Below are 25,853 nucleotides of genomic sequence, written 5' to 3' on the forward strand. Positions count from 1 at the left end.
GAGAGATCACATGCTTCAAGGGCGACAAAAGATCACAAGGCAGGAGGTCAGGGCGAAACTAGAATCACTAATGAACTTCCATGTCCCGCTGTGCACGCATTGTCATTGATAAACATCTTAACAGGGTTCAAGAGCAGAGAACCGGTCTGACTAGAATTCGCCAGCCTGGAATTTCCTAATCCTAGCAAGCCTGGGGGCGCTGCAGGAGGCCAGGGCGTTTCATCCCGTGTCTGCAACTGCATAAGGCACACACCTCCAGAGTCGCCATTTCAGAGGCCTCCTCTGGGAATACATTCTTTTCCCAGGGCTGTTAATTATTAATATTCCTTACTGGGGAAAGAATTCAGCGGTATTTCTCTTACCCATTTTTGGTAATAAGAGAAATATGGCTCTGTCTTGCCCGGCCCACAGACTTTAAGGTTATCTCCCTTGTTCCCTGAAAATCACTGTTACCCTGTTCTTAAGGTGCCCAGATTTCACCCTGTTCAAACACACATGCCCTACGAACAATTTGTGCAGTTAATACAATCATCACAGGGTCCTGAGGCCACACACATCCTCAGCTTATGAAGATGATGGGAGCAAGAGATCAAAGCAAAGACAGGCATAGGAAACCACAAGAGTATTGACTGCGGAAGTGATAAATGTCCATGAAATCTTCACAATTTATGTCCCTCTGTCACGGCCTCAGCAGGTCCCTCTGTTTGGGGTCCCCAACTTCCCGCAACACTTCACAGCTGAGTTGCTGCCATTTTTTAACACCAAAACAACGTTGTGATGAAAAGCTCATATACAATTTTGTACACACATAGGTGTATGGCTAGGCTGGATTCCAAGAAATGGGGCTGCTAGTTCAAAGAGCAAAGAATTTAACAGGTATTGTCAGATTCCCCTCCACAGAGAATGTTACCTTGTTGTACTCCCACCCACCAACAGGAGAGTATACACTTCCCACATCTTGCCCACAGAATATGTTACCAAAGTGGGGTTTTTGCCAGTCTGATAGACGACAGATGATACTTTAATGTGCATTTCTCTTATGATGATGCAGATCAACCTCTTTATTGAATTTAAGGGACATTTGGGTTTTCTTTTTTCTGTGAACTGTCTGTTCATGTCCTTGGCTCATTTTCCTATTGTGTTGCTGGTGTTTTCCTTTGTATCTGACACCTCTTTACTTCACAGGGAGACTAGAACACGCCAGATTTTCCTCAACACTTCACAGAACCACCGCTTTCATATGGCCTGAACTCATTCATGCTACTCTCTCCTCCTCAGAAACAGAAGTCCCCTTTTCCTCATCAGGACAATTCTATTTAGTTTCTGATTTAAAAACGACCCACAACCCCACTTTCCTACATTCCTTTTCTAAGCATATGAAGCAAAAAGACAGCAAATTCCTCTGTCAAAATCCCAGCACCCAGAGAAGGCCATCAGTAAACATCAGGGGCTTGTTGTACAACCTCTTAGGTTGTTCTTCCCATTAGACACATTTAAAATTTATCTTGTGGAAAAAGTTTCAAATTCACAAATATGGTCACATTGAAGGCCTGAGATCTGTGCAAACAAAGTATCTTCCTGGCATTGTGGTGATTTCAGGGTCAGGACCTCCTGGGAGGACTTGGGAAGCATAAGTGATCTGTCTGCCCTGTTCAGTAACTGCCACCACCTCAAAAACTAGGCTAGAGTTCTGGTGCCTCCTCTTTGACTCTTCCAAACCATGCCTCTGATTAAAAACATTTTAACTTCCAATTAGTAGCACAACATCAAAAACAACAGCAACAAAAAACTCAAACACATTGGTAATTTTAAGTTTGAATGTATATTTTGAAATAAAAATGGAAAATAACAAATTTGTACAAAATTGTCACACAGGAACACACTTTAATAAGATACCATTACATGCTATGTGTATTTAGAAAAGTTACAGATCTAGTAAGAAAAAAAAACAGTCATTGACAAATGCAAGTTCATTGTTTGAGCAACAAGAAATCTCCCGTGAAATGTCAGACTGAAAGCCAGTGAGACTTGGTGAGCGACGGCTCAGCACCTGCTGAGGCCTCGAGCTTGCCTCCCAGGCTGGGTGCTCAGCTCTGGCCTGCAGCTGGATACCGTCTAGAGTCCTACGTGCCATGGTCTTCTTCTTTCAGTAAACAGTATAAAACATATGATTTTCCTTTGATTGTAAACTTCAACAGAAAATAACATGCTTAAGAATTGTGCTACAAAGAGTACTATGATTTTTATTGTAACTCACCACATTTAGAACATTTCCACTTCACAAGTTTCTGATTTGCTTCACCTTCTTACTTGGCAATGGTGCCCTGGCGGCATTGTCCACACACACCAGTGTGTATGGAGAAGCAGGCTGCAGGTCCTTCCTGAAACCTTGGTCCATGGCTCTGCCTTCATGGAACAGGCTGAGTCATGTCTCTGCCCAAGATCAAACCATCTGCTCGCAAGTTAGAGGCAGCTCAGCCCATCCATTTATTGCTTTCCTTATATTCTACTTTTTATTATTTAAGTTGTATTTTCATATGTCCCTATAGAATTTACTCACATTACCTGGCTAACAATCAACAGTTTGGGCTTTTTATATAACAGCTCTTCAGATAGATTGCTGGTATGTGAAGCTCACCTGATCTGCACAGGGACAAATCAGAAGGTATTTTTGCTGGTAGATCAGCTGCACTGTAGCACCTTACAGTTAAAACTCCACCCTCTAGGAATGTTATGTTTTAGTCTTAAAAGAGTCGTTTGCTCACACTTCCTCTCACATAAAATACTTAGTTTCTTTCTCAATATTAAACATTATTATTATTATTTTTTACAACAGAAGTGTTCAGGACAGACACCACAAAACCATAATCCCAGATAAATGGTCTAAAAATGCAGTTAGGTCATCTTTGTATATCAATACTAAACAAAAGGTTTGAGCCTTTGACCATGCCCACAGATGCCTAAGTTCTTCCACGTCATCATTTCTACCGTTTGACAAAACTAGAATACACAGTCTTAAGTGGGGGGAATATCATAAAAATTCATTACTTCAATGTTTAACTTTTTCACGATTACTTGAAAATTCATAGCACAGCATCACTGCAACTTGCTAATCATGAAAGCTGTAAATCAACAATCACTGCCTCTCATAATGACTGCACCAGTATCCATTTTTATTTATTCCTAATTTCATTCAATGGCAACTACCTGGCTGTAAGTTTGAGGTAGTTCACAGTGGTTCCACCTGATGGAAGGAGTATGACTTAAAAGTACCCTCTGCGGTATGAGACTAGGTCAAAATGAGAGGGAAATACAGTACCAAACATACCGTCTTCTCACTTGGCATACAAACTGAAAAAAACCACCCACCAACTATTTCTTTAGTGATAAAAATACAGTTCTTTGGTGAGCATGGAAACAATACATGGAATCTGTTTCTTTGCATGAAAAGTAGCATCAAGGGAAAAGGACTCAAATTCTGTTGCCACCTTTCGGTTAACCCGGGTAAGAATGTGCATAAATTCAAGCTTGTCGGCATACTGTTTCAGCATGGCACAAAGCGACTGGATGAACCAGGAGCCATCCTTTGAATTTCGCCAAGAATAATAACCTAAAAGGCAAAATACAACGAAAATACCATGGATAGATGATTTTAGTTGATTCTATAAATTATTATGTAGTCATAAAGGCAAGAATAAGCATAAACCCACAAGTCTTATTAGCCAAAGAAAAAAAAAAGACACCTCTGGTTTCAGAAGAAACGATGCTGAAGAAGGAAGAATGTGTGCTATGCGTACACCCCCTGCTTTCAGCAAAGACGGGGCCAGGACCAGCTTCACCAACACTGAATTATTCAAAGTGTTACTTTTTGGACTCCCCTTTCAATAGGCAAGAACAGCAAACACGCAGAAGATGTAAAAGTAAAGATGTATAAAAAGGATCATTGTTTAAGTAGCACAGTGTTCCAATCAGATTTCACCTTACTTTAATACTGACTTAGTCTAGAAATAAATTGCTTTGAGTGTCCTACTTGTCTACAGAGCATCTGAATAAAGTATAATAAACACACTACCGAGTATTCAAAAGCTCTAAAAAGGGAAAATAGTGTATTTATCATACTTTGTTTTCTAGGTTAAATGTTAGACCCATTGCTTTTAACTTAGAGGTACTTTGCTTGGAAAGATGCCTAGAGGATAAAATAAACCATATTGAGCATATTTTAAAATGCCACACTGCTTAAGAATACATTTACTTTAAGTTTCCAAACTCTGACACCCTGAGTTAGTTGTGTAAGTAAATGCTGGTATAATCAACAAATATTTATTTAGATGATGACGTATGCAGCGGAACTGTAAAAAAGTGGAGGTTAACGGCATATTCATGTATCATTTTTTACCTTCTTTATTTTCTCCCACTCCACATCTATCCTCTTGTATACTAGTCATGTTTATCTTTTTTATTTACTACCTTTCAAATAATTCCTGAGAAACAGACCTCTCTTCTTTCTATAAGGTGCAGTGGAAGCTCTGACTTGGCCTCTGTTACCACATAAGTCCAATGAATGACATCGTGCTAGTCTACTCTATGTATGCATATTTTTTTTTTTCTTTTTTTGAGACGGAGTCTTGCTCTGTCGCCCAGGCTGGAGTGCAGTGGTGCAATCTTGGCTCACTACAACCTTTGTCTCCCAGGTTCAAGCAATTCTCCTGCCTCAGCCGCCCAAGTAGCTGAGATTACAGGCATGTGCCACCACACCCAGCTAATTTTTTTGTATTTTTAGTAGAGACAAGGTTTCACCATGTTGGCCAGGCTGGTTTTGAACTCCTGACCTCAAGTGATCTGCCTGCCTTGGCCTCCCAAAGCACTAGGGTTACAGGTGTGAGTCACTGCGCCTGGCTATGTATGCCTATTTCCTAGCCAAACTTTTGGCTAAAGGTAACTTTTTGAGACCTCTCTTTGATGAGGGCTCCCTAAAATATAAACAAGTTTGGTTATCTTTAGGGATATGAAAACCTTGACAGTCCCTGAAACACATTCTTCGTTGTATAATTCGGATTAGTCACAGTGTAATTCATTTAGAATCCACACGCCACATTCATTATGTGTAGCTTTCTCACCAGGCGCTGTGGAGTATGCATACAAGAAGTCAGCCTCCACTGGGATTTTATGACATGCCATGTCATCCTCAACACCACAGTCTGTCTCAATGCCACAGTCCAGTTCTGTACCACGGCAGGCCTGGGTGTTAGAAAACAAATATTTATTTATAAAAATTTGTGTGTGAACGTGTAACTTATTCCTAAAAACGTTATGTAAAAATAGATGTTAATTATGCTGAGCCTTTTTGATATAAGAATAAAATTAAAATTTACTCTGTATCTTTTAAGTGGTAGTTTAAATAAATGAAAAATAACAATAGTTCATTAACTTCAGGAAAAAAACCACAAATCCTTTGGATAATTTACAATTGAGAAAAGTAACCCCTGCTTAATCGTCAACAACCAAATCACTCAGTCATACGTTACCTGAATAATGAAAAGTTTGGGTTTTCCAGTTAGACTTCTACAACAATCCCCTCTGAAAAAGCTTGTAATTTTTTTCAGGTCAAGAGGTCCATTTGTTCCAAAAATTATTCCTTCTTCACCATGGCTCAGAAGCACGCAAACAAAACTGCTCCTTTTGCTGTGATCTTCTTTAGAAACTGGAAAGACATTTGCAAATAAAAGGAAAAAAAAAATCCATGACTTTATTCAACAACTTCAGATATACTGTATGGGAACATGATGAAGAAACTGAGAATAAAACTGAGAGATCATCTTAATCTAACCTGGGGCACAGCAACACATCTCAAACCATTTTAGGAAGTTGGCATAAATAACTTTTTTTTAACTTCTTACTAAAGTATGTAAGATTAGGGTTATGCACAGTATAATCCCACAGTTCTCATATTTTATTATACATGTAATTATTGCTAGACCATAATATAAAATTGTACAATGAAGTTCACTCTTCTAATTGTTTCTTCTTACCATTACGCATCAATTCCACAATTTCTTCACGTGTAAGATCGTTTTTATTCCTGACTTCATATTTCAAGTTTAGGAATGTTTCCCTGAGGTTTGCTGCATCAACATCTGTACCAGACCGAGGTGCCATTCCTTGGAACAGAAAGAATTACTTTTAATTGTATTGAAAACAAAGAATAACTACTTTGAAATGAAATTAACTACCCAGCAATTCAAAAGTCCACAATAAATTCTTCCTTTTAAATGGTAAGAGAACTCTAACTACTTTGAGTTTGGTGACACAAAATCTCTTCAACTTTGTAGCTTCCAAGATATTTCATAATATAAGCTTATCAGTGTTATAGCCAAAATGATCTTTCACAGCTGTTTAGGCAGTGAAAAACAGAAACAAATGTCTAACGCTAGGGGCGTGGTTAGACAAGTGACACTCACTTATATGATGGGGTATACTATGTTGTCATTTTCACAGATAAAATGTTGCCATGGGAAAATCATATTTAAAAAAATAAAACTAGAAAACAATATGATCCTATAATACATACACACATCTGTCATACTCAGAGGAACTGCATGTCTCTGATTCGAACTTCCCAACAATTTTAAGACAGCATTACAACATTTATAGTGTCTTCAAGGAAAACCCCCAGACATTATCACGGTTCATCAGGTATTCTGCTACGGGTAATCTCTATCCTCCCAATCACCATGAGAGTTGTATTATTACTAGCTTCACTTGTGCAGATGTGGGACATGTAGTAGGGTTAACAAACCAGTCCAAAGTGACAAAGCTATGCTGGGCCTGTAGCCAGGGCTCCTGGGCTTTCTACCACTTCTTTAGAGAACCTTCCCCATGAATGTACAGATTGACTGCATGATGCACTCAGATTTCAAAATGCTAAATCTTGGTGGGAAACACCCCTCAGAATTGAGTAAATTTGATGGGTATGAAGACTAAATACAAAAAAGTCTACACATATCTCCAAAATGTTGTTGATTATCTCAGCTGTGTGACAAGGTCACTGGCTTCTGGTGCTGTGTTGGCTGCCTTTTTATTTTTTATTTATTTTTTAGACAGGATCTCGCTCTGTGGCCCAGGCTAGAGTACAGCAACCACAGCTCACTGCAGCCTCAACCTCCCGGATTCAAGCTATCTTCCCATCTCAGCCTCCTGAGTGGCTGGGACTATGGGTGCACACCACCACATCCTGCTACCTTTTTTTCTATTTTGTACAGATGGGATTTCCCTATGTTGCCAGACTGATCTTGAACTTTGGTGCTCAAGGATCCTCCTGCCTTGGCCTCCCAAAGTGTTGGGATTAGAGGGATTAGAGGCGTGAGCCACGGCGCCTGGCCCAACACCAGCCTGCCAGAGATCTCATGAGAACCCAACCTTTACACTGCAAGTAGGAAAGGAGCTCACTGAGGGCAAATCCCAGACTGCTGGTCTAAATATGTAGGGGAGGTGCTGGTGGTAGTGGAATGATATGCTTGTTTTTGGTTTTTTAAACAATAGAGCCAACAGTGCAAAATTCTATAGGAAGAAGGTATCCTAACTAGAAATGTGAGGCAGAATATCTGGAAGTAAATTTCCAAATATGCATAAAGCAAAAGTAAACAAGGTGCTGTGTTAATGGTCGAAGGTAGCATCTCAACTTATAGCCAAAAGCAATAAATGTGGTGCCATTTAGAGTTCCATTTTCAACTATTCTCTCCTCACTCCTTATAACTAATCTGACACAAACCCTGCTATCTTCCCAGTGTGATCTGGCTTCCTTCCATTTCCACTACCACTCTGATAGGTACTGGCCCACATTAGATCTACTATAGCTTCGCTAATTAAAAATTAACTCTAATACGATTAATATGCCAATTCAAAGAATTATCACAGCATCAATTTAAAAGGGAAACAGCCATAATGTTCATTCATACAGTAAATTTTTGAAATTAAGTGAATGGTATTTTTGGGGATGCAGTATTATATAATCACGATAACAGATATGAAAATTATGCAGCCATATGAAAAATGCTATTACTTTAAGTGAAACAAGCAGAATACAACATTGCTTACATGTTATGAATAAAATCAAGCTTTAAAAAAAACTGTCAAGAAAAAATATCAATACACCAAATATTAATTAGCTTTTCTGGCATTGTGAAGGATTTTATTATCTATATTTCTAAAAAAAATTCTCTTGGGAGGCCGAGGCGGGCGGATCATGAGGTCAGGAGATCGAGACCATCCTGGCTAACATGGTGAAACCCTGTCTCTACTAAAAAAAATACAAAAAACTAGCTGGGCGAGGTGGCGGGCTCCTGTAGTCCCAGCTACTTGGGAGGCTGAGGCAGGAGAATGGCAGGAACCCGGGAGGCGGAGCTTGCAGTGAGCTGAGATCTGGCCACTGCACTCCAGCCTGGGCGACAGAGCGAGACTCCGTCTCAAAAAATAAAAAATTCTCAAATGTAGTGCTACATTCAAGTTGTACATAGTACAGAAGTCAAGAGGGGAATCTGGTGACAAGGCCATGGTAAGTTTAATGAGAGCAGTTTCAGCAGTAGAGATAGAAAATAGAAAAAGGCTCAAGAAGGAACAGAAACAAGTAAAGAGCACAGGCTTAAACTACATGTATTCAAAATTGAAGGAAGAAGGGAAGGAGATAAAATATCAAAGGAATTAAAAGGAGCAGAGTAAAAGAAAGGTCTCTCTAAGATGGGGAGCTTCGTAGGGCAAGGGAAGACAGGCAACAGAGCACATGAAGACACAAGGAAGTGAAGCAGAACAGAAGACGGATTTAGATTTTGGGCTTTGGAGCCACAGAGACCTAGCTCTGCCGCCATATTGTGTGACTGTGCAAGGTTTTTAACCTTTCAGAATTTCATCATTACTTTCCAGGTTGTCATAAAATTAAATAAGGCAATGCTTGTGATATGTCTTGCAGTTTCTGGGGAAAAAATAAATACTACCATTTAACTGTCTTTTGAGAACCTTACGGGTTCAAAGAGGTAGTAGAAAGAAGAAAAAGCAGCAAGGACTACAGAGAAGTCAGGGCAGAAGCGGCCAAGCATGCAGACAGGAGGCCAGCTGATGGAAAGGGAGGCTGTGATGCTGAGCAGAAGAGGAAGCATTCACATGTATCACAGGACCTGGAGGTCCTGCCCAATCTCTACTTCACAACTAGTCTGTGTCACAGTTTACTGACTAATAATACCTCAACAATACTCCTTTTCATATCAAATGTAAATGGCACAAATATTTGAAAAGGATTAAAAATTATGTAAGATACGTACCAGTGCTTTTATGAAAATTCTTATTATTAATTATTATACATAAACCCATCTCAGGATAATCCATTTTATAACTGTTGTCCAGGGATATTCCAGAGTCCACTGATTTGCTTCCATGTATGGTTTTTCTGTTTAGAAATCAAATAAGAACTTCATAAAGGTAGAAATGACCGTGCTTTCTGTTTACATTAGTGCAATTTTTATAACTCACAGTAACAGTTAACACTTGTTGAATGTTATAAAACAGGCTGTCTTCATTTCAATTTCACATCAACAATTATACAGATGAGAAAATGAACTGACATGAGGCTAGAAATGTGCTAAAGGTTACGCAAATATTGAGTCACAGTCAAGAAGGAAGGAAAATATCTGTTGGACTTCAAAGTTCAGGCTTTCTTTTTTTTTTGAGACTGAGTCTCACTCTGTTGCCCAGGCTGGAGTGCAGTGGTGCAATCTCGGCTCATTGCAAGCTCCGCTTCCAGGGTTCACGCCATTCTCCTGCCTCAGCCTCCCGAGTTGCTGGGACTATAGATGCCCGCCACCACGCCCGGGTAATTTTTGTATTTTTAGTAGAGACGGGGGTTTCACCTTGTTAGCCAGGATGGTCTCGATCTCCTGACCTCATGATCCACCCGCCTCAGCCTCCCAAAGTGTTGGGATTACAGGCATGAGCCACCGGGCCCAGCCAAGTTCAGGCTTTTAACTTCCATGTTTTACATTTTCCTCTAAATTCCACCAAATACCTTTATAATTTAAAAATTACTTATGAACTTTGTGAAATATTTTATCCTTTGAGGTAAAAGTAAAAATCTTAAAAATTACCCTGAAATGAAAGGAAATCAACAAAATGCAAATATAACTCAAAGCACAATATTTATCACAATTCATAAATTATTCCTTAAACCCCATGAGCTTAACAAATTAGTAATTCATGAATATATAAAAGCATTATTGTAAATAATTGAAAATATCTGTCTGGAAGTCACTTATCTAAAAAAATCTCTGCTATCTAGATTAGGGGTCAGTAAACTTTTTTTTTAATGGGCTAAATATTAAGTGTTTTAGGCTTGTGGCCATCTGGTCTCTGTTACAGCTACTCAATTCTATTTTTTTTTTTTTTTTTTGAGACATGGTTTGACTCTGTCACCCAAGCTGGAGTGCAGTGGTGCCATCATAGTTCACTGCAGCTTTGAACTCCTGGGCTCCAGTGATCCTCCTTCCTCAGCAGTCCGAGTAGCTACAACTACAGACAGGCATGCTCCACAATGCCCAGCTAATTTCTGTATTTTTTTGTAGAGACAGGATCTTGCTATGTTGCCCAGGCTAATCTTGAACTCCTGGCCTCAAGTGATCCTCCTGCCTTGGCCTCCCAAAGTGCTGGGATTACAGTTGTAAGCCAATGCGCCCAGCCATAGCTACTCAATTCTCCTGGTGAAACGGGCTTAGGACAATAGGTAAGGGAATGAGTGTGCCTATATTCCAATGAAATTTGATAAAAACAGGCCTCAAGCTTGATCCCTGATCTAGACCAAGAGTCAGGAAAAAACAGGTCTAGGAACTGCCAAACACTAACACCTACAGTCCATATACTCATGCACTTAGATTATCTCACATTATACACAATTCCAAAAATACTGTTGGAAAAAGATTAAATGTAGTAAATTAAAGGAGTCAAGGTCAGAAAACAGTTATTATTTTTAACTACAAGTGAAGAGCTTCACATTTACAGATTAAATTTAAATCCTAAAAGCGTGACTTGACCTTGGAGTCATACAGATAATGGATCACAGAACTATAACTCCCAGCTCCCAATGCTTATTCCCCACTTGCTCTGGCTGCCTCCTAAGGAGGTAGGTACTTTACAAGCATATGATAGCTAGTCCAAGAGGGGATACTCCTAACAAAAGGCAGAGACTGTGAAAGCCGGGAATGTGAGGGCAACTTATCACAGGATCAAAACAACCCTAAACCTGTCTGGGGCTCCCGTACAACTTGTTATTGAAGTGGTGTTCTGTATGACGTGAAAAGGTAGGCCCAGGCAGGGTGGTTCACGCCTGTAATCCCAGCACTTTCGGAGGCTGAGGCAGGAGGATCCCTTGAGGCCAGGAATTGGAGACCAGCCTGGGAGACACAGCAAGACCCCAATCTCCACAAAGATAAAAAACAAAAATAACCAGGCATGGTGGCACATGTCTGTAGTCCTAGCTACTCGGGAGGATTACTGGAGCTCAGGAGGACAGTCAGTCATAATCACATCACTGCACTCCAGCCTGGGTGATAGAGCAAAACCCTGTCTCAAAAAAAGAAAGAAAGAAAAAAAGTAGTAGGAAAATGTGTAAATCACTTTCAAAGGATTTTTTAAAAAGAGATGGGGTCTTACTCTGTTGCCCAGGGTAGGGTGCAGTGGTGCAATTATAGTTCACTGTAACCTCTGGCGTGTAGGTAAGACTGACTACAAGCACACACACCATGGTGGACTAATTGCTTTTGTTTTTTGTAGAGACAGGGTCTCAAAATGTTGCCCAGGCTGGTTTCGAACTCTCCATTACCTAAAGTGATCCTCCTGCCACAGCTCCCAAGTAGCTGGGGTTACAGGAGCAAACCACTACATTGGCTAAAATGATTTAAATAGCAACAACAACTCTTTAAAATGGGACTGCATTTCAAAAGCTTACTTTCTAGAAAAATCCCTTTGCTAAACAAAAATTGTGAAATCTTTGCTGGTAACTTGTTAATAGTATTTCTGTAATTGTATTGTTTAGTAATAAATTAGTTTGTAATTTCCAGGGCAGCCGAGAATAATAATACTGGGTTTCAGAAATAAACTTTCAGAATTTAAAGTATTGCAAGAGATCCCAAATAAATAATAACAGACATGAATTAAAAAGCGAATTTGAGTTTTATCTTTTCCCTTTTTCCATCTGCTAGTTATTGGAAGCATTAGTAAGCAGAATATTCCAAAAAGACATGGGGAAAAAAAAAAGGTAAAATTCATCCATAACTAGGCAATTCCTCCCTGGACCGCAAACTGGCATTGCATTTTAGTCAAAAAAACTTATAAACAAGAGGTCAAAAAACTCCTCCCAAACCCAAACCCTCTAATCCTATAGAGTGATTCAGCAGGGTAGAGAGCACCTGGGCTTGGGAGTCCTGCCTCTCCTGTAGTGTCCTTTTGGTTCCAGGACTAGGTTTCCAACTATGGGTCACACACCCTACTAGGCCTTTCCTTTCATCTTCCCTTCAGTTCTGTAGAAGTTTTAGCTCCATGTGAAAGGCGAGGTTCAGAGAAGAGGTTCGTTTATGCAAAGCCACACAGCTGTCTCAGGTGGGACGTCAGCTTGGTCTCTCTGGCCTGAAAGAGACCACTCTCTTTCTGCTTTTCCCACTCCTCGAGGTTTGCTGTATTACACATCCCCATCTTTCTCTGATTATAAAGAATTCCATTTAAATACTCACAGTTCCAAACTTTTAATGGATTTTGAATCCACTGAGTTTTCAGTGTTCTCCATGGATACCTTTATTAACTAGAATACAAAGAAAATAGAAGTTAATAAAAAAATCAGTCATAAAACCACTGCATTATATTAATTATCCTAGTGATTATTTTTCCAAATGAATGCCTCAGTTCCACCTCGACTGTTAAAAGTGTATGTGAGTCAGTTCTGGGGATAATGATTTCTTAGCAATGGTACATACAATTTAGCCTCTCTCTCTTTTTAACTGAGCTATGAATTATATATAGTGAATTACATAAAGCATATAGATAGTATACAGCTCAATTTTTTATATTTACATGCCCTCATCAGATTAAGATATGGATTACAGTTTATTTCTTTTGTAAGACAACACAGCGGGTCATTTCTAAGAACTGCAACTCAACACAGTTAAAACAAAAATCAAACACTTCCCACCACAATGGTGTAACTCACATAACACAATTCTACAATGCTTAGATTCCCAAGATAAAGTATCAAGATGTTTCAAATCTCCACTCATTTTTTTTTTTTTCTTTTGAGGCAGGGTCTCACTCTGTCACCCAGGCTGGAGGGCAGCAGCGCAATCATGGCTCACTGCAGCTTCGACCTCCTGGACTCAAATTCTCCCGCCTCAGCCTCCTGAGTAGCTGGGATTACAGGCACGCACCACCGTGTCTGGCTAATTTTTGTATTTTTTGTAGACACAGGGTCTTGTTGCATTGCCCAGGCTGGTCTCCAACTCTTGGGATCAAGCGATCTGCCCACCTAGGCCTCCTAAAGTGCTGGGATTACAGGCAAGAGCCACCGGACCCGGCCTAGTCTTTATTTTTAAACTGGGTTTTGGAAACCCACCGTCTCATTTAGGGTAGTAAAATGGCCCACGAAACGTAAAAGTAAAAACTACAGTTTCTGCTTTCATTCTTCCATCACACAATTATATCTCACAAGGTGAACCTGTTCTTATAAGCAAAGCAACTATCACTTATTGAGCACTTAATATACACCAGATGCTCTGCAAGGCACTCATTTTTAATCTTTTCAAAATTCTAAAAGTCAGAAAACCCAACTTCTGGTGGTTAAGTGACTTTGTCGACAGTCACAAGCTAAGTGACAGGGTCCTGTTCCCACTCTGCTATGCTGCCTCTGAAGAAGCCAGCTGCGTACTACTTTTCTGCGGTTCTACCAGGCATTCTCTGGCTTTTCAGAAGCAAAGGTACTTCCCATGGCAATCCACCTCCCTACATAGAGGAAAACAAGACCAAAGGCAAAACAAAAAACAAGAACAAAAAATACTGAATGACCTTCTCCAGGCTCTAGAGACCCTGACAATGTCAAAAATTCCAGTCAAAATACAACTTTAACCTCACTCCTACGATACAATCAGAAATACCAAAATAATACACAATCCTATAACAGGAATTGCTAACCCACAAAAGTCCTTCTAGAAAGTCCTAGATAACTTCCCCACTTTTAATCTTTAAAACTGTGGTAAAATAGACACAAAATTTACCATTTTTAAGTGTACAGTTCAGTGGCACTGAGTACAGTTACATTGTTGGAATCCATCCCAGAACTTTATCTTCCCAAACTGAAACTCATTACCAAGGTCCCCAATTTCAAGGTCTCTTGGAAAACATAATTTCTTCCCTTCTATTAAGACAAAGCTAAGCTTCTTCCTCCCCTCTCTCCCAGTTTTGTGTGCAACCCTAGTGGGGAAAGGTGCATTAATAATATTGAGGAGAGCCAGAACCACCATCTCAATTTAAACACAGGAGACGGTGATGTTTGACCTTCTCCAAGAGCCAGTCTATGCTCTGCATTTCTACGAAGACTTTGCTTTTCTACCGTCTTACTTCTGTAGGGTTTCTGGAAAACCAAGGGAAGATGTGACTATAACGGGGATAAATCATCTTTTAGTTTGTCAGTAAACAAATACTTTGTGCCAGATATCATCCTGGGAAATAGGAAGAGTGGAAGACAAGACAAAGTTCCTATCTTCCAGAAGTTCTTACTTTAGATAGAAGAATAATTATGCAGTAGTATACCTGCGGGGCAGGGGAGGGGCAGGGGGTACCTCCCAAGTCCCCCAGTAGATGCTTGAAACCAAATACAGTACTGAACCCTATATGCAGCATGTTTTTTCCCATACATACAGACCTATGAAAAAGTTTAGTTTATAAATTGGGCGAAGAAAGGGATTAACAACAAAAACGAATAAGGGTTACGTGAACATAAGCACCGCCATACCACGACAGTTGATCTGATAACCGAGACAGCTACGTGACCTGCCATTCGTCACTCAGGACATACTACATATTAACATATTTATTAATAGTGGTTGTCTGGGTGATGGCATTACTGACAACTTACTCCTAACATTCCTCTATATCTTCTATTTTTTTCTATAGCATCTGCAACTTTTTAGTGAGAAAATAGCAACAAATATTATTCTATAAAATAGTATCCACAAAGGTCAGGATTGTTCTAGCCAATTTCAACTCTTGGCCCTGTTTCAAGGGTGACAAAAATAAGGGTATTCTCCTGTCAAAGTAGCCACCCTTCCTTGCCTCTATCATGCTCAGTAACATGTTCCCATCTATCTGCCTTTCTTTTTTTCTTTCATAGGTACAATAAACATGTATTAGGTAGCAGGAAATCTCAAACTTCCTTGAACCATAAATATCATAGAGACCAACTTGCCCCATGCACATCAATTCAAAGCGGACAGACCACAGACAAAATCATTAGCCACCTGCGGTTGAGAAACAAATTGTGGTTGACTTGATTAACTGAGAGAACAGTACAGGGTAGCTAACAAGTCTGGAAACACAGGTTAACACATAATAGTTTACTGATACTGCATTATAATCCATGAGGAAATATGTTTGTTTCAAGACTTTATGGCCAATCTATAGAAAATCTAAAGTGAAAATCCAGTGGGCCTCAAAAAGATACACAGATTGCACATAATGGGCAATGCGAATTAAAGCAACATTGAGGTATCACTACACACCTAGCAGAATGGTCAAAATCCAGAACACCACGAACACCAAATGCTGGCGAGGATGTGGAGCAACAGGCATGCTCAGTCAGTGCTCGTGGAAATGCAAAATGGTACAGCCAACTTGGAAGACAGTTTGGCAGTTTCCTACAAAACTAAACGCACTCTTACCATATGATCCAGCCATATGGTAAATACGCACTCCTTGGTTTTTACCCAAAGGAGCTGAAAACTTATGTTCACACAAGCCTGCCTGCACACAGATGTTTATAGCAGTTTTATTCATAACTGTCAAAACCAGAAGCAACTAAGATGTCCTTCAGTAGGTGAATGAATAAATAAACTATGGTATATCCAGAGAACAGAATATTATTCAGCGCTAAAAAGAAATGAGCTAGCAAGCCATGAAGACATGTAGGATACTTTAAATGCATTATTACTAAGTGAAAGAAGCCAGTTGGAAAAGGCCATATATACTGCATGAGTCCAACTATCTGACAATCTGGAAAAGGCAAAACTACGGAGACAGTAAAAAGATTAGTGGTTGTCAGTGGCTAGGAGGGAGGGAGACAGCACAGATAATTTCTGTTTTTTTTTGAGATCAAATTTTGCTCTTGTTGCCCAGGCTGGAGTGCAGTGGCATGGTCTTGGCTCACTGCAACCTCCGCCTTCAGGTTTCAAGTGATTCTCCTGCCTCAGTCTCCCGAGTAACTGGGATTACAGTTGTATGACACCATGCCTGGCTAATTTTTGTATTTTTAGTAGAAATGGTTTCACCATGTTGGCCAGGCTGGTCTCGAACTCCTGACCTCGTGATCCGCCCGCCTCAGCCTCCCAAAGTGCTGGGATTACAGGCTTGAGCCACTGTGCCCGGCTAGTACAGAGAATTGTTAAGGCAGTGAAACTACTCTGTGTGACACTATAATGGTGGATACATGTCCTTGTAAAATTGTCCAAACACACAGGACAAACACCACCAAGAGTGAACTTGATTGTGAACAACGGAGTGTGGGTGATGATGTGTCAGGGTACACACTGGTGCAGGATGTTGATAACGGGGGAGACCACGCATGTGGGCGGGGGGGGCAGGAGGGATATAGGATATCTCTGTACATTCTTCTCAATTTTGGTTTGAACCTAAAACTGCTCTAAAACATGAAGTCTAATTTAAAAACTGGGAAATAACACTTAATTTCTGAAGCTGAGCTTGGAGCTCCTGGCAGTATCCTTTCTAGCCCCCAGTCTGCCTCAGATTGGCTCTCTGAAAGCATTTGCCAAATGCAGGGCTCACAGTCTGTGCTCAGGAACCCCCGAATGTTGACCAGCTCCCACAGACAACCAAGGCTCTGAAGGCCTCTTTTCAACACTTCTGCAAACAGTCTAGTAACTCTCACACCGAAATACCGACTTTCAATAAACTTGTGTCTTTCGCCAGCAATAAAACTGTGGGATAAAATTATTCTCCCCTTGTGACTGGTGGTGGAAACTTTAAATAGTGACCAGCTTTTCAGAGTACTTAAAATATTTGCTTCCTGGCTCAGACCAATCTAAGATCTCCTCTAAATATTAGGTGACTTAACTTAAAAGTCATTTTCTTTCTATACATCAAGTCAATACAGTTAAAAAATTCAAAGAGACCAATCAATACAAATAACTATAAATTAATCATTTCTGATATTAGACACAACAGATAATTTTGTTTTAGTAAGAGAGTTGGTCGCTGAAAGAAAAAACAAATTCTTCTACAAAAGGATTTAAAATATTGTCTATTTGATAAAGATTTCTCAGGGACAAATACTAGAGTGCACTTCATCAACTTCATCATTAGGATCTGAACAACCTACATTGCCTCAGTGATCAGTTTATTTTGATACACTTCTAAAAATTTTTATGATGGTAAATGAAATCCTTACAGCATCAGACATGCGCACATTTGCTCTCTATGTGTCATCATCCGCTTTTTCCACATGAAAGCACCAAATCCACACTCCTGGGAGCAGAGCTTTGGTTCCCACAAAACTCACTCAAGTGCTGCTTAGCATGACATCACCTCCATTAGCTAGTGCCCAGTAGAGTACAAATTATTCTGAGGAAGGTGATCTCATCTTAGAAGCATAAAAAAATCATATCATATGGGAAATATTCACTGCCTTAAATGAAAACAGAATTTAGGTTTTTAGAACATTCTTATTTGACAAAACATAAACAGGAAAAATAATTGGGATTTAAAAGTTTATCCTACCATAGCAATGAACTTAACATGAATTGTTTTTTACTGGGCTGATGTAATTCTTTTCATCAATTCAGGATGCTGCTGCTAAAAAAGGAAATTTCTGAACGCATATGTTTATGGCAAAGTTCTCAGTAGACCAACTGATATTACTTAGAAACCTGGAACTCAGGTCTCAGAATCACTTGTCTAGTTCCTGGATCCCTTAACACTTGCCACCAACGCTGTAACAGTCAGGTCTTCAAACACTAAAAAATACTGTCAGTATAAATTTACTTCACTCTAAAATAGATATTTAGACATTTCAAGCTGTGTTTTCCTACACAAGTAAAAAACTGGAATGTTCTCCCTATTTACATGGTGGCGAGCCAACTACTCATTACAATAATGAAGTAAAGCAGAATGCAACATCTACAGCATTAAGGCAGAGAAATAAAAATTAATTTCTAAAGTGAAATTTCTATATTAAGCTAAAAGTATTAACAATTTGAAACAACCTGTTATTAAAGAGTGAATGTGTGAAAGTGTGCCTGTGGTGGGGAATTCGAAAGGAGATGTTAAATTAGGATTGCCAGTCTCTAAAACTGGCAATCCTAATTTAAATTTTAAATCTCTAGAATTCTTAATCAGCTCATCTGTTACCCGTCATTAGGCTATTGCTGGTTCCTGTCCTACAGGAAAACTCTGAGGTAAGAAATAAAATCTGGTCTCTGCCCTAACAGTTTTTAAATCTCAAAATGAGACCTAAAAAACAACTCTGTTAGTTTCTGAATCATGTCCATGAATGTAAATGCTTTTAAGAAACATTTACTAGTAAAGATTTACCAAGACAGTAGCCAAAGGAAGAACAGTGTGACATGAGAGGTATGTGCAAAGGCGCTGTGTGATGACTATCCCTCTTACTGCTGGCTCATACAGGCTAGGTACTGAACTCAAAGTACAAGCGTATCATTCGTGAGTCCTCCCAGTGACACTCTGAGGAATAAAGATCCCCACTGCAGAGTGCAGGTGACTGAGGCTAAGAGAAGTTAATGAACTTTAAAGCGGTACAGCCAGGATTCAAACTAGGATCTTCCCAACTCAAAGAGGGAAGACTCCCACTATTCTGTAGACAGTTTAGTACTATATGAGTGATAACACTTAATTTCAGGGAAGGAAACAAAAATCCATAATCTCAGAAGCTTTAAATAAGACAAAGAACATAAATAACATGAGAGTTACTGCAGAGATACCAAAATAACATAATGCACTGAATTCTAATGAATGAAAAAATGGCAAAAATGAGTATGGCATTTCTGATGTGACTAGGTAGTTTATTTTTATTTTTTCTTTCCTTCTTTTTAAAAAAAATTTAACAAACTCTACATGTGGCATTCAATTTACTTCTAAAGTGAAATAGGCCAGACACGGTTCGCGCCTGTAATCCCAGTGCGATCCCACTTTGGGAGGCCAGAGAAACCCCATCTCTACAAAAAAGTAAAAACAAGTAGCCTGGCGTGGTGGCACACACCTGTAGTCCCAGCTACTCAGGAGGCTGAGGCAAGAGGATCACTTGAGCATAGGAATTGGAGGCTGCAGTGAGCTATGATCGCACCACTGCACTTGAGCTTGGGTGACACAGCAAGACTCTGCTTCTAAAAATAATAACAATAAAAGTAAAATAATTAGTTTTATGCTCAGCATTTGGTATAACTCATTAAAACATATTTCCTATATCTCTGTGTTCCTCCAAAGGAAAAGCGAAGCCTGTCCAGTAGGACTTCTGGGGAGATTACACTTCTGTCAAACAACTTGAAAAGTATCAGGATTATATTTATTACCTGTAGAGAGGAAAAAGTCTCAAAAGCAGTCAGGTTTCCAGATTTAGCAAATGAAACAGAAAGAACATCTGTTTCACAATAGTTTGTGGACAAGAAAAGACTTCAGTTGTAATGTACCAGAGGTTTTATCAAAATCTTTCCCCATCTGGTCTCTGAATTCATTTGGGTACACACAAGAATTATCAAACTGGCTATTGTCACTGGACCTGGTGAAGTCAATCTTTTAATATTTATTACGTAATTAAGGTAAAAATATGAGAACAGGAATGTAAAATCAAATACAGAATAAATTGAAATAAGTTCCATTGTACTATACAAACAAACCATCTTTTCCTTTTGTCTGGCATGGGCCATGTGACCAGGAAGACAGTATAGAGCATTCCCCACTATTCAAAGCCTCCGAGTTTATGACACAAGTTTATGACACAAGTCAGAAAGAATGGCACTTACCATATGCAAAAGGTCTGTCTTCCCTGCCACATGAAGTCCTAGGATAGTGTTTTTGGAGGGACAAAAGGAGAAAATGGGAAAGCCTTCACAGATCTAAATGATTTATGTAAGTGTAAAATGGAGGATCTTGAATGCTTTTTTATAAAAATTACAGATAACTTTAAAGCCTCACCACTCCCACCAAGAATGACTACTTTGCAGAATCAGATTCAGGTTTAAAACCGCTTGAAGAAATCCTACTGTCTGGAAGACTGAAACTGCCAAAAGTCAGATTCAGTAGCATTTATTCATTTGATATTTGCACCATAACAATATACTGAACACCAACCGTGTGCAGAGTACTATACTAGACCCTGAGTGTATCAAGCAGTGGAAGAGACAAACCCTATCTCTATGCAGGGCTTATACCGATGCTCACCGGTATTCAAAAGTGGCTCAACAAAGCAGATGCCAGACGGTGTCCAATACGTATCAGGTAGCTTGATTTCATTATTGTAATGCAAAGAAGCCCTACAGGCAACATGCGAAGGTAAGAACAAAACATGCAGAGAAAGAACATTATATAAACGTAAGAATTCTCACATCTTTTTTTAGGCCCAAACACCAGTGCTTCCTATCTTTGGGGCAGAGCTTAAACATCTATTAGTAGGCACCAGAAGCAATGTAATATATCATTCATGAAAATAAAGACTGCTTTGTAGGGGGATGAAGCAGTAGGAGATTGTGTTAAATGAGGTTTGAAAGCAAAACAGTGAAGAAGCATTATAATTGCCTATATCAGATGCCAGTCTCTTCAAAAGGCAAGAGGCAAGGCCTTTATTCAGGATAGCAAAAGCAAACCTGATTTAACTAGGTACAATGTCTAAAGTCTCTTACTCTGAACAGGTTTTATTGCCATACTCCAATAAACTGCTCGTCCATTCACTAAAATACATTTTCACTTTCAAAAACCTTCTTCTGCAAAAAGGCAAAGCAAAACCAAAGCCCAGGCATCCGGCTGTGATAGAGATGATTTAAGCTTTACATTTCACTTTTAGAGATTATGTAACCACAGCACGCACATTCACAGCGGCTGAGCCCATTTCGACACAGTCTAGTCTAACCACCTTTCCTGGCCCTCTTTCTGCTATCTGGCAGGTTTACATGGTTTCAGTGACTCCATGTCACCTCTACCATTTCTCTTCTAACTATTATTTGCTAAATAATCCTAAACCAGGTCTACTTTTTCTAGATAGGGCATAAAAGTAAAAACACAACGGACGGGCATTCACTGCGTTGTGCCAGGCCCCGCATTTGGGGAAAGACACTAAGGACACCAAGATAAACCAAGTCCGTCCTTCCTGGAGTTTGCCTGCAAATCTAGCAGGGAAGACAGTAAACAAGCAACGGGAAAGGATGTGACACATCTCTCTTAGGGAATGCTGGCTGCAGAAAGAACACAGCATAGGAAGATTGAACCTTGAACTGTTTTAATGAACACAGAAGTTTAAGTAGCAGCTCTTACTTCTCATCAAACGTGATGGCGGGAGAAAGGGAATGCAGAGGTGTTGCCGACACCAGCGATGAAGGTCAGCACTGCTGCGCAGAAAGTGAATCGGTGCTAAAGATAAGGAGGGGTGGGGGCACTCAGGACCCAACACATGCTGGGGTTTGTTAGCCATATTAAGTGCTGGGTTTAACCTAAGGGCAAAGGACGAGCTTTCTAGACTTTCATTTCATAAAGATCCCTCTGTGCTGTAAAAAGTGGACTATAAAGGAGCAGGCGGGTCTGGAAGTGGAGAGACCAGGGAAGAGGCTGCTGTGGAGATGGAGAGACGTGGACAGATCTGGCAGACGTTTACAAGGTCGACAAGGCTTGGTGACTAAGCCGGAAAAGAAGTGGGTGGGCGAGAGGGGGCTGAGAAGGATGTTTTCCGGTTTCTTGCTTGGGTGCCACTTACTGAGAATGGGGGAAAGAGGCAGGTGCAGGGCACACCCACTGAAAACAAGAGGGCCGAGCGTGAGCAGGGCTCGCTCACTCCTCGTGGCCTGGGATTTCAAGGCGACGCCAATCAGCTGTGGCCACGGATACACAGCCACAGGTATGAGCTGTGAGCACTCACGAAACTCTGCAGGGCCGAAAAGGAATTGGATTTTAAACGCTGCAACTAGCTCTCTGGAAGAGCTAAACTACACAGTCAACCCGGGATAATCCAGGCCCCAGGCATGGAAAGCAGCAGAGACGGAAGCCTCGCCCAAAATTGGAAGGATCAGCCCCGAGGGCGAGTACCTCACAGTCAGCACCCGGCCACCCCCGCCCTCGCCGCACCGCTTCCCGGGGCTACTCCTCCGCCCGCGGCAGCGCCATCCGTTTTCCAGCTTGCCGCTGCCTCCCGCTGGCCGGTCCGGCCGCCAGGTCTCCGGCCCTCGGAGCTCGGTGCCCCGTGCCCGACCTCCCGGCCCCGGCCTCCTGCTGCCTGGCCTCCCCGGCCCCAGGCCAGCCTCCCGCCCCCGGGTCAGGTCTCCCCTCCGATGACCTGAGGCCTTTCCTTAGGTTACCCCCAGGTCCCTCTCCCTAAATCAAAAGCCTTAACTCGCTGCCTGGCTGCCCCGGCCCCGGCCCAGGCTCCCGCCCCCGGGCCAGGTCTCTCGCTCCGCGGGCTTCACTGCTCGCCGCCGCCCCGAGTGAGGTGGCAAAACAAAGGCTCCGCCGCCCAGGTGCCCGGGCGGGCGCTGGGCCTGGGAGGACGTCCGCAGGGAGCGGGGGTAGGGCTGAACGCCCGGAGCGAGCGCGGCACTCACCGCACAGCCTCCTCACACCTTCCACAACCGCCTCACAGCAGCAGCCACCCGCTACGATCCGCGTCTGCACGGCTTCAGCGGCCCGCCGCCGGGGAATGTGCGCCAGCACTGGCTCCGCCCCCGGCCCGCCCCTGTCGGCCCCGCGCGCCCCCTTCGCTGGGGCCCGTCCCCTAGCTCCCGCCCGCCCGAGAACCCCGGCCGGGGCTGGGCCCCGGGAGCCGCCCGCCCACCGCAGCACGCCCCGCCCCCGCGCCCGCGCTTGTCCTCGCCCTTGGGTCCCGCCCCCGAGGCCCCGCCCGCGAGGCCCGGCCCGGCCCCCCCCGCCCCGGATTTGAAAGCTAGATCTTCCTGAGAGTCCGCGGGCTTCCGCTCCCAGCGCGGGATTCTGGAGGTAAATTGAGGAAGACTTGGAAACCGCGCCAGGACCAACGGGGACCTAGAAGGGAGACAAGGCCAGGCCTGCTGCCCAGTGTGAGCTCTGAGAAGAAGAGGAGCGGGCCGGGACGCCCACCGGTAATTTCCGTCTCCCCTCCGGTGACCTGAGACCTTTCCTTGGGTTACCCCCAGGTCCCTCTCCCTAAATCAAAAGCCTTAACCTCCTGTCACCAGGGTGCCAGGCTAGTAATAAGCAGGTCCACGCATGCTGGACACACAGGCTCAAGCCACTCCGCGCGTCAGTACTGCAAACCGTACCTAGTAGTGTACTTAATCCGTATATAAATGTTACAAGTTAAGCATCCCACAGCAAACAAAGTAGCATTTAACATCATGAGGAAAAAAAGAGATAGGACAAAGAGATGAACAACCAATCCAGAGGGAGTGAAGAAGAGAAAAAGAAGCCTGGTTTGGGCCTGAGAGGTCCTTCAGCAAAGACAGGGTCGATGAAGACTGTTTGGAGCTGCCGAAGGCAGAGTCCTGGGTGAGAACTGACAGTGGAAGAGGGTGCTTGTTTGTGTCCTTACCTGGTTGGATGCGGACTAGTTTTTTATTTGTTTATTAAAGTATAGTATCCTTGTTGGCAAATGCCCTGTGAAATATAAAATGGGGTCTTTTCCTGAGATGGAGTTATTAATAGTTACGTCAAGGGTGTGCTATACACTGCCCTACTGATCCCCTTCCTATTTTGGGTCATGAACTCATTTTAGACCCTGAAGCAAGCTGTGTGAATCGTTTTCGCAGAATTCTCCAACACGTGAGCACGACATTCTGCATCAGATTTCAAAAGGTTCTTGACATTCAGAAGTCAGATCAGGGACCCCATGGCAGAGCCTATTTCTAACACTTGCGCCTATTCGACTACAGGGACTGTATTCTGCACAGAAATATATTTAGTTTTATGTATCGTTACCACTTGCTGAGAGTTTATTGCATGCTTTTACATTTTCATAATACATTTGTTTGTTTCATCCTTTCAACAATCCCTTGGGATAGGAATTACAATTTAAAGAGGTTAAGGCCAGGCGAGGTGGTTCATGCCTGTAATCCCAGGACTTTGGGAAGCCGAGGCAGGTGGATCATGAGGTCAGGAGTTTGAGACCAGCCTGGCCAAGATGATGAAACCCCGTCTCTAGTAAAAATACAAAAATAAAAAATAAAAAAATAAAAAAATTAGCCGGGTGCAGTGGCGGGCGCCTGTAATCCCAGTTACTTGGGAGGCTGAGGCAGGAGAATCGCTTGAACCCAGGAGGCAGAGGTTACAGTGAGTCAAGATTGTGCCACTGCACTCTAGCCTGGGTGATGGAGCAAGACTCCATCTCAAAAAAAAGTGTTAAGTAGTTTGCTCTTGCTGAAAAAAGAGTCACAGGAGTTAAACTCAGATCCCACAAATACGACTTAGGCCTTTCTTTATCCCTCCCGAATTGAGTGAACACAATGTTTGACAGTCCTTTTTCTGCCTCAATAAAACTGAGAAATAGGACCCATTCCCAACCCTAACAGTGGCTCTGCAGAGCAGTAATTTGCAAAGAGGGGACTAGTGTGGTTGAACTAGTCCTTATCCCATTGTGATACCCAAACCCCTTCCTGTGCTCGACTTTCTTGCTAAAATGAGCAAGCATCAGCAGCAGTTTTCTGGATTCCTGTAAATCATACTAATTTACTTAGTCTACGAACTTTTATTTTTGAGACAGAGTTTCACCCTTGTTGCCCAGGCTGGAGTGCAGTGGTGCAGTCTTGGCTCACTACAACCTTTGCCTCCCAGGTTCACATGATTTTCTTGCCTCAGCCTCCCAAGTAGCTGGGGATTACAAGTGCCTACCACTAGGCCCAGCTAATTTTTGTATTTTTAGTAGAGATGGGGTTTCACCATGTTGGCCAGGCTGATCTTGAACTCCTGACCTCAGGTGATCCACCCACCTCGGCCTCCCAAAGTGCTGGGATTACAGGCGTGAGCCACTGTACCCAGTCAAACATTTTAATTGTAGCAAAACAGTAGGCTGGAGGCAGTGGCTTCTGACTGAAGCCAATAATTTTCTCTTTACAGGGGTATCCCAGAGGTGACAGAACTTGATCTGGGCCTGGAAGGGCAAGAATTCGGGAAGGGCAACGTGGAGCATTCCAGGTAAGAGAAATGTGTGCCGGGTTGGGGGGAGGTTTCTGGAGTGGCTCAGGAGAAAGGAGAGGTCATTATCAATTCATTTGGTGAGATGGTGGAAGAGTAAGAAATGAAATAGGTAAATGATTTAGGGCCAGATTCTGGAGGGGAGTTTAGACTTCATGACGTTAGTTTACCTGTGTGAGCTGAATGTTGCTATGAATCATTATCCCTGTGAAAAGTGATGAAAATGG

General features: G+C 41.9%; 2 protein-coding genes across 20 annotated transcripts in view; one reads left to right on the forward strand and one right to left on the reverse strand.

The window, feature by feature from the left end:
* Positions 1-1,803: 1,803 nt before the first annotated feature.
* On the reverse strand, positions 1,804-23,228 carry CASP3 (caspase 3). 4 transcript variants are annotated; one of them, XM_033215796.1, is made up of 8 exons: positions 23,067-23,228; positions 20,286-20,795; positions 12,765-12,832; positions 9,312-9,436; positions 6,030-6,158; positions 5,526-5,701; positions 5,118-5,238; positions 1,804-3,610 (listed from the first exon to the last, which is right to left on the reverse strand). In XM_033215796.1, exons 2-8 carry the CDS (start codon positions 20,286-20,288, stop codon positions 3,381-3,383), a joined length of 852 nt encoding a protein of 283 aa, XP_033071687.1. In that variant the 5' UTR covers positions 20,289-20,795; positions 23,067-23,228; the 3' UTR covers positions 1,804-3,380. The 4 variants fall into 4 exon arrangements, with proteins under 4 accessions (XP_033071687.1, XP_033071689.1, XP_033071691.1 ...); XM_033215798.1 differs by lacking the exon at positions 20,286-20,795 and having other exon boundaries at positions 23,067-23,223; XM_033215800.1 differs by lacking the exons at positions 20,286-20,795; positions 23,067-23,228 and adding an exon at positions 19,836-20,212.
* A 73-nt stretch (positions 23,229-23,301) lies between these two features.
* Positions 23,302-25,853, forward strand: part of PRIMPOL (primase and DNA directed polymerase) — a 47,218-nt gene continuing 44,666 nt past the window's right edge. For 3 of the 16 annotated variants that reach the window (XM_033215817.1, XM_033215818.1, XM_033215819.1), the window contains exons 1-2: positions 23,373-23,579; positions 25,549-25,626. Coding sequence is in view for 3 of the 16 variants with exons in the window: in XM_033215810.1 (XP_033071701.1) it covers positions 23,864-23,985; positions 25,549-25,626 (200 nt within the window). In the remaining 13 variants the exon portion in view is untranslated. Of the gene's footprint in view, positions 23,580-23,600; positions 23,986-25,548; positions 25,627-25,853 lie in introns of those variants that run through there. The other 13 variants (XM_033215803.1, XM_033215808.1, XM_033215804.1 and 10 more) reach the window with 10 other exon arrangements.

The sequence above is a fragment of the Trachypithecus francoisi genome, unplaced genomic scaffold (assembly GCF_009764315.1).
Source record: "Trachypithecus francoisi isolate TF-2019V2 unplaced genomic scaffold, Tfra_2.0 Lachesis_group1, whole genome shotgun sequence".
NCBI lineage: Eukaryota > Metazoa > Chordata > Mammalia > Primates > Cercopithecidae > Trachypithecus > Trachypithecus francoisi.

Bases quoted from the DNA above. Each gene is read 5' to 3' on its own strand.
- CASP3 (XM_033215796.1), bottom strand. The intron at 6,159-9,311 runs GTACGTATCTTA...TTCTGTTCCAAG, and splicing joins GAATTTTCATAAAAGCACTG to GAATGGCACCTCGGTCTGGT. The intron at 5,239-5,525 runs GTAACGTATGAC...TCTAACACCCAG, and splicing joins CCAAACTTTTCATTATTCAG to GCCTGCCGTGGTACAGAACT.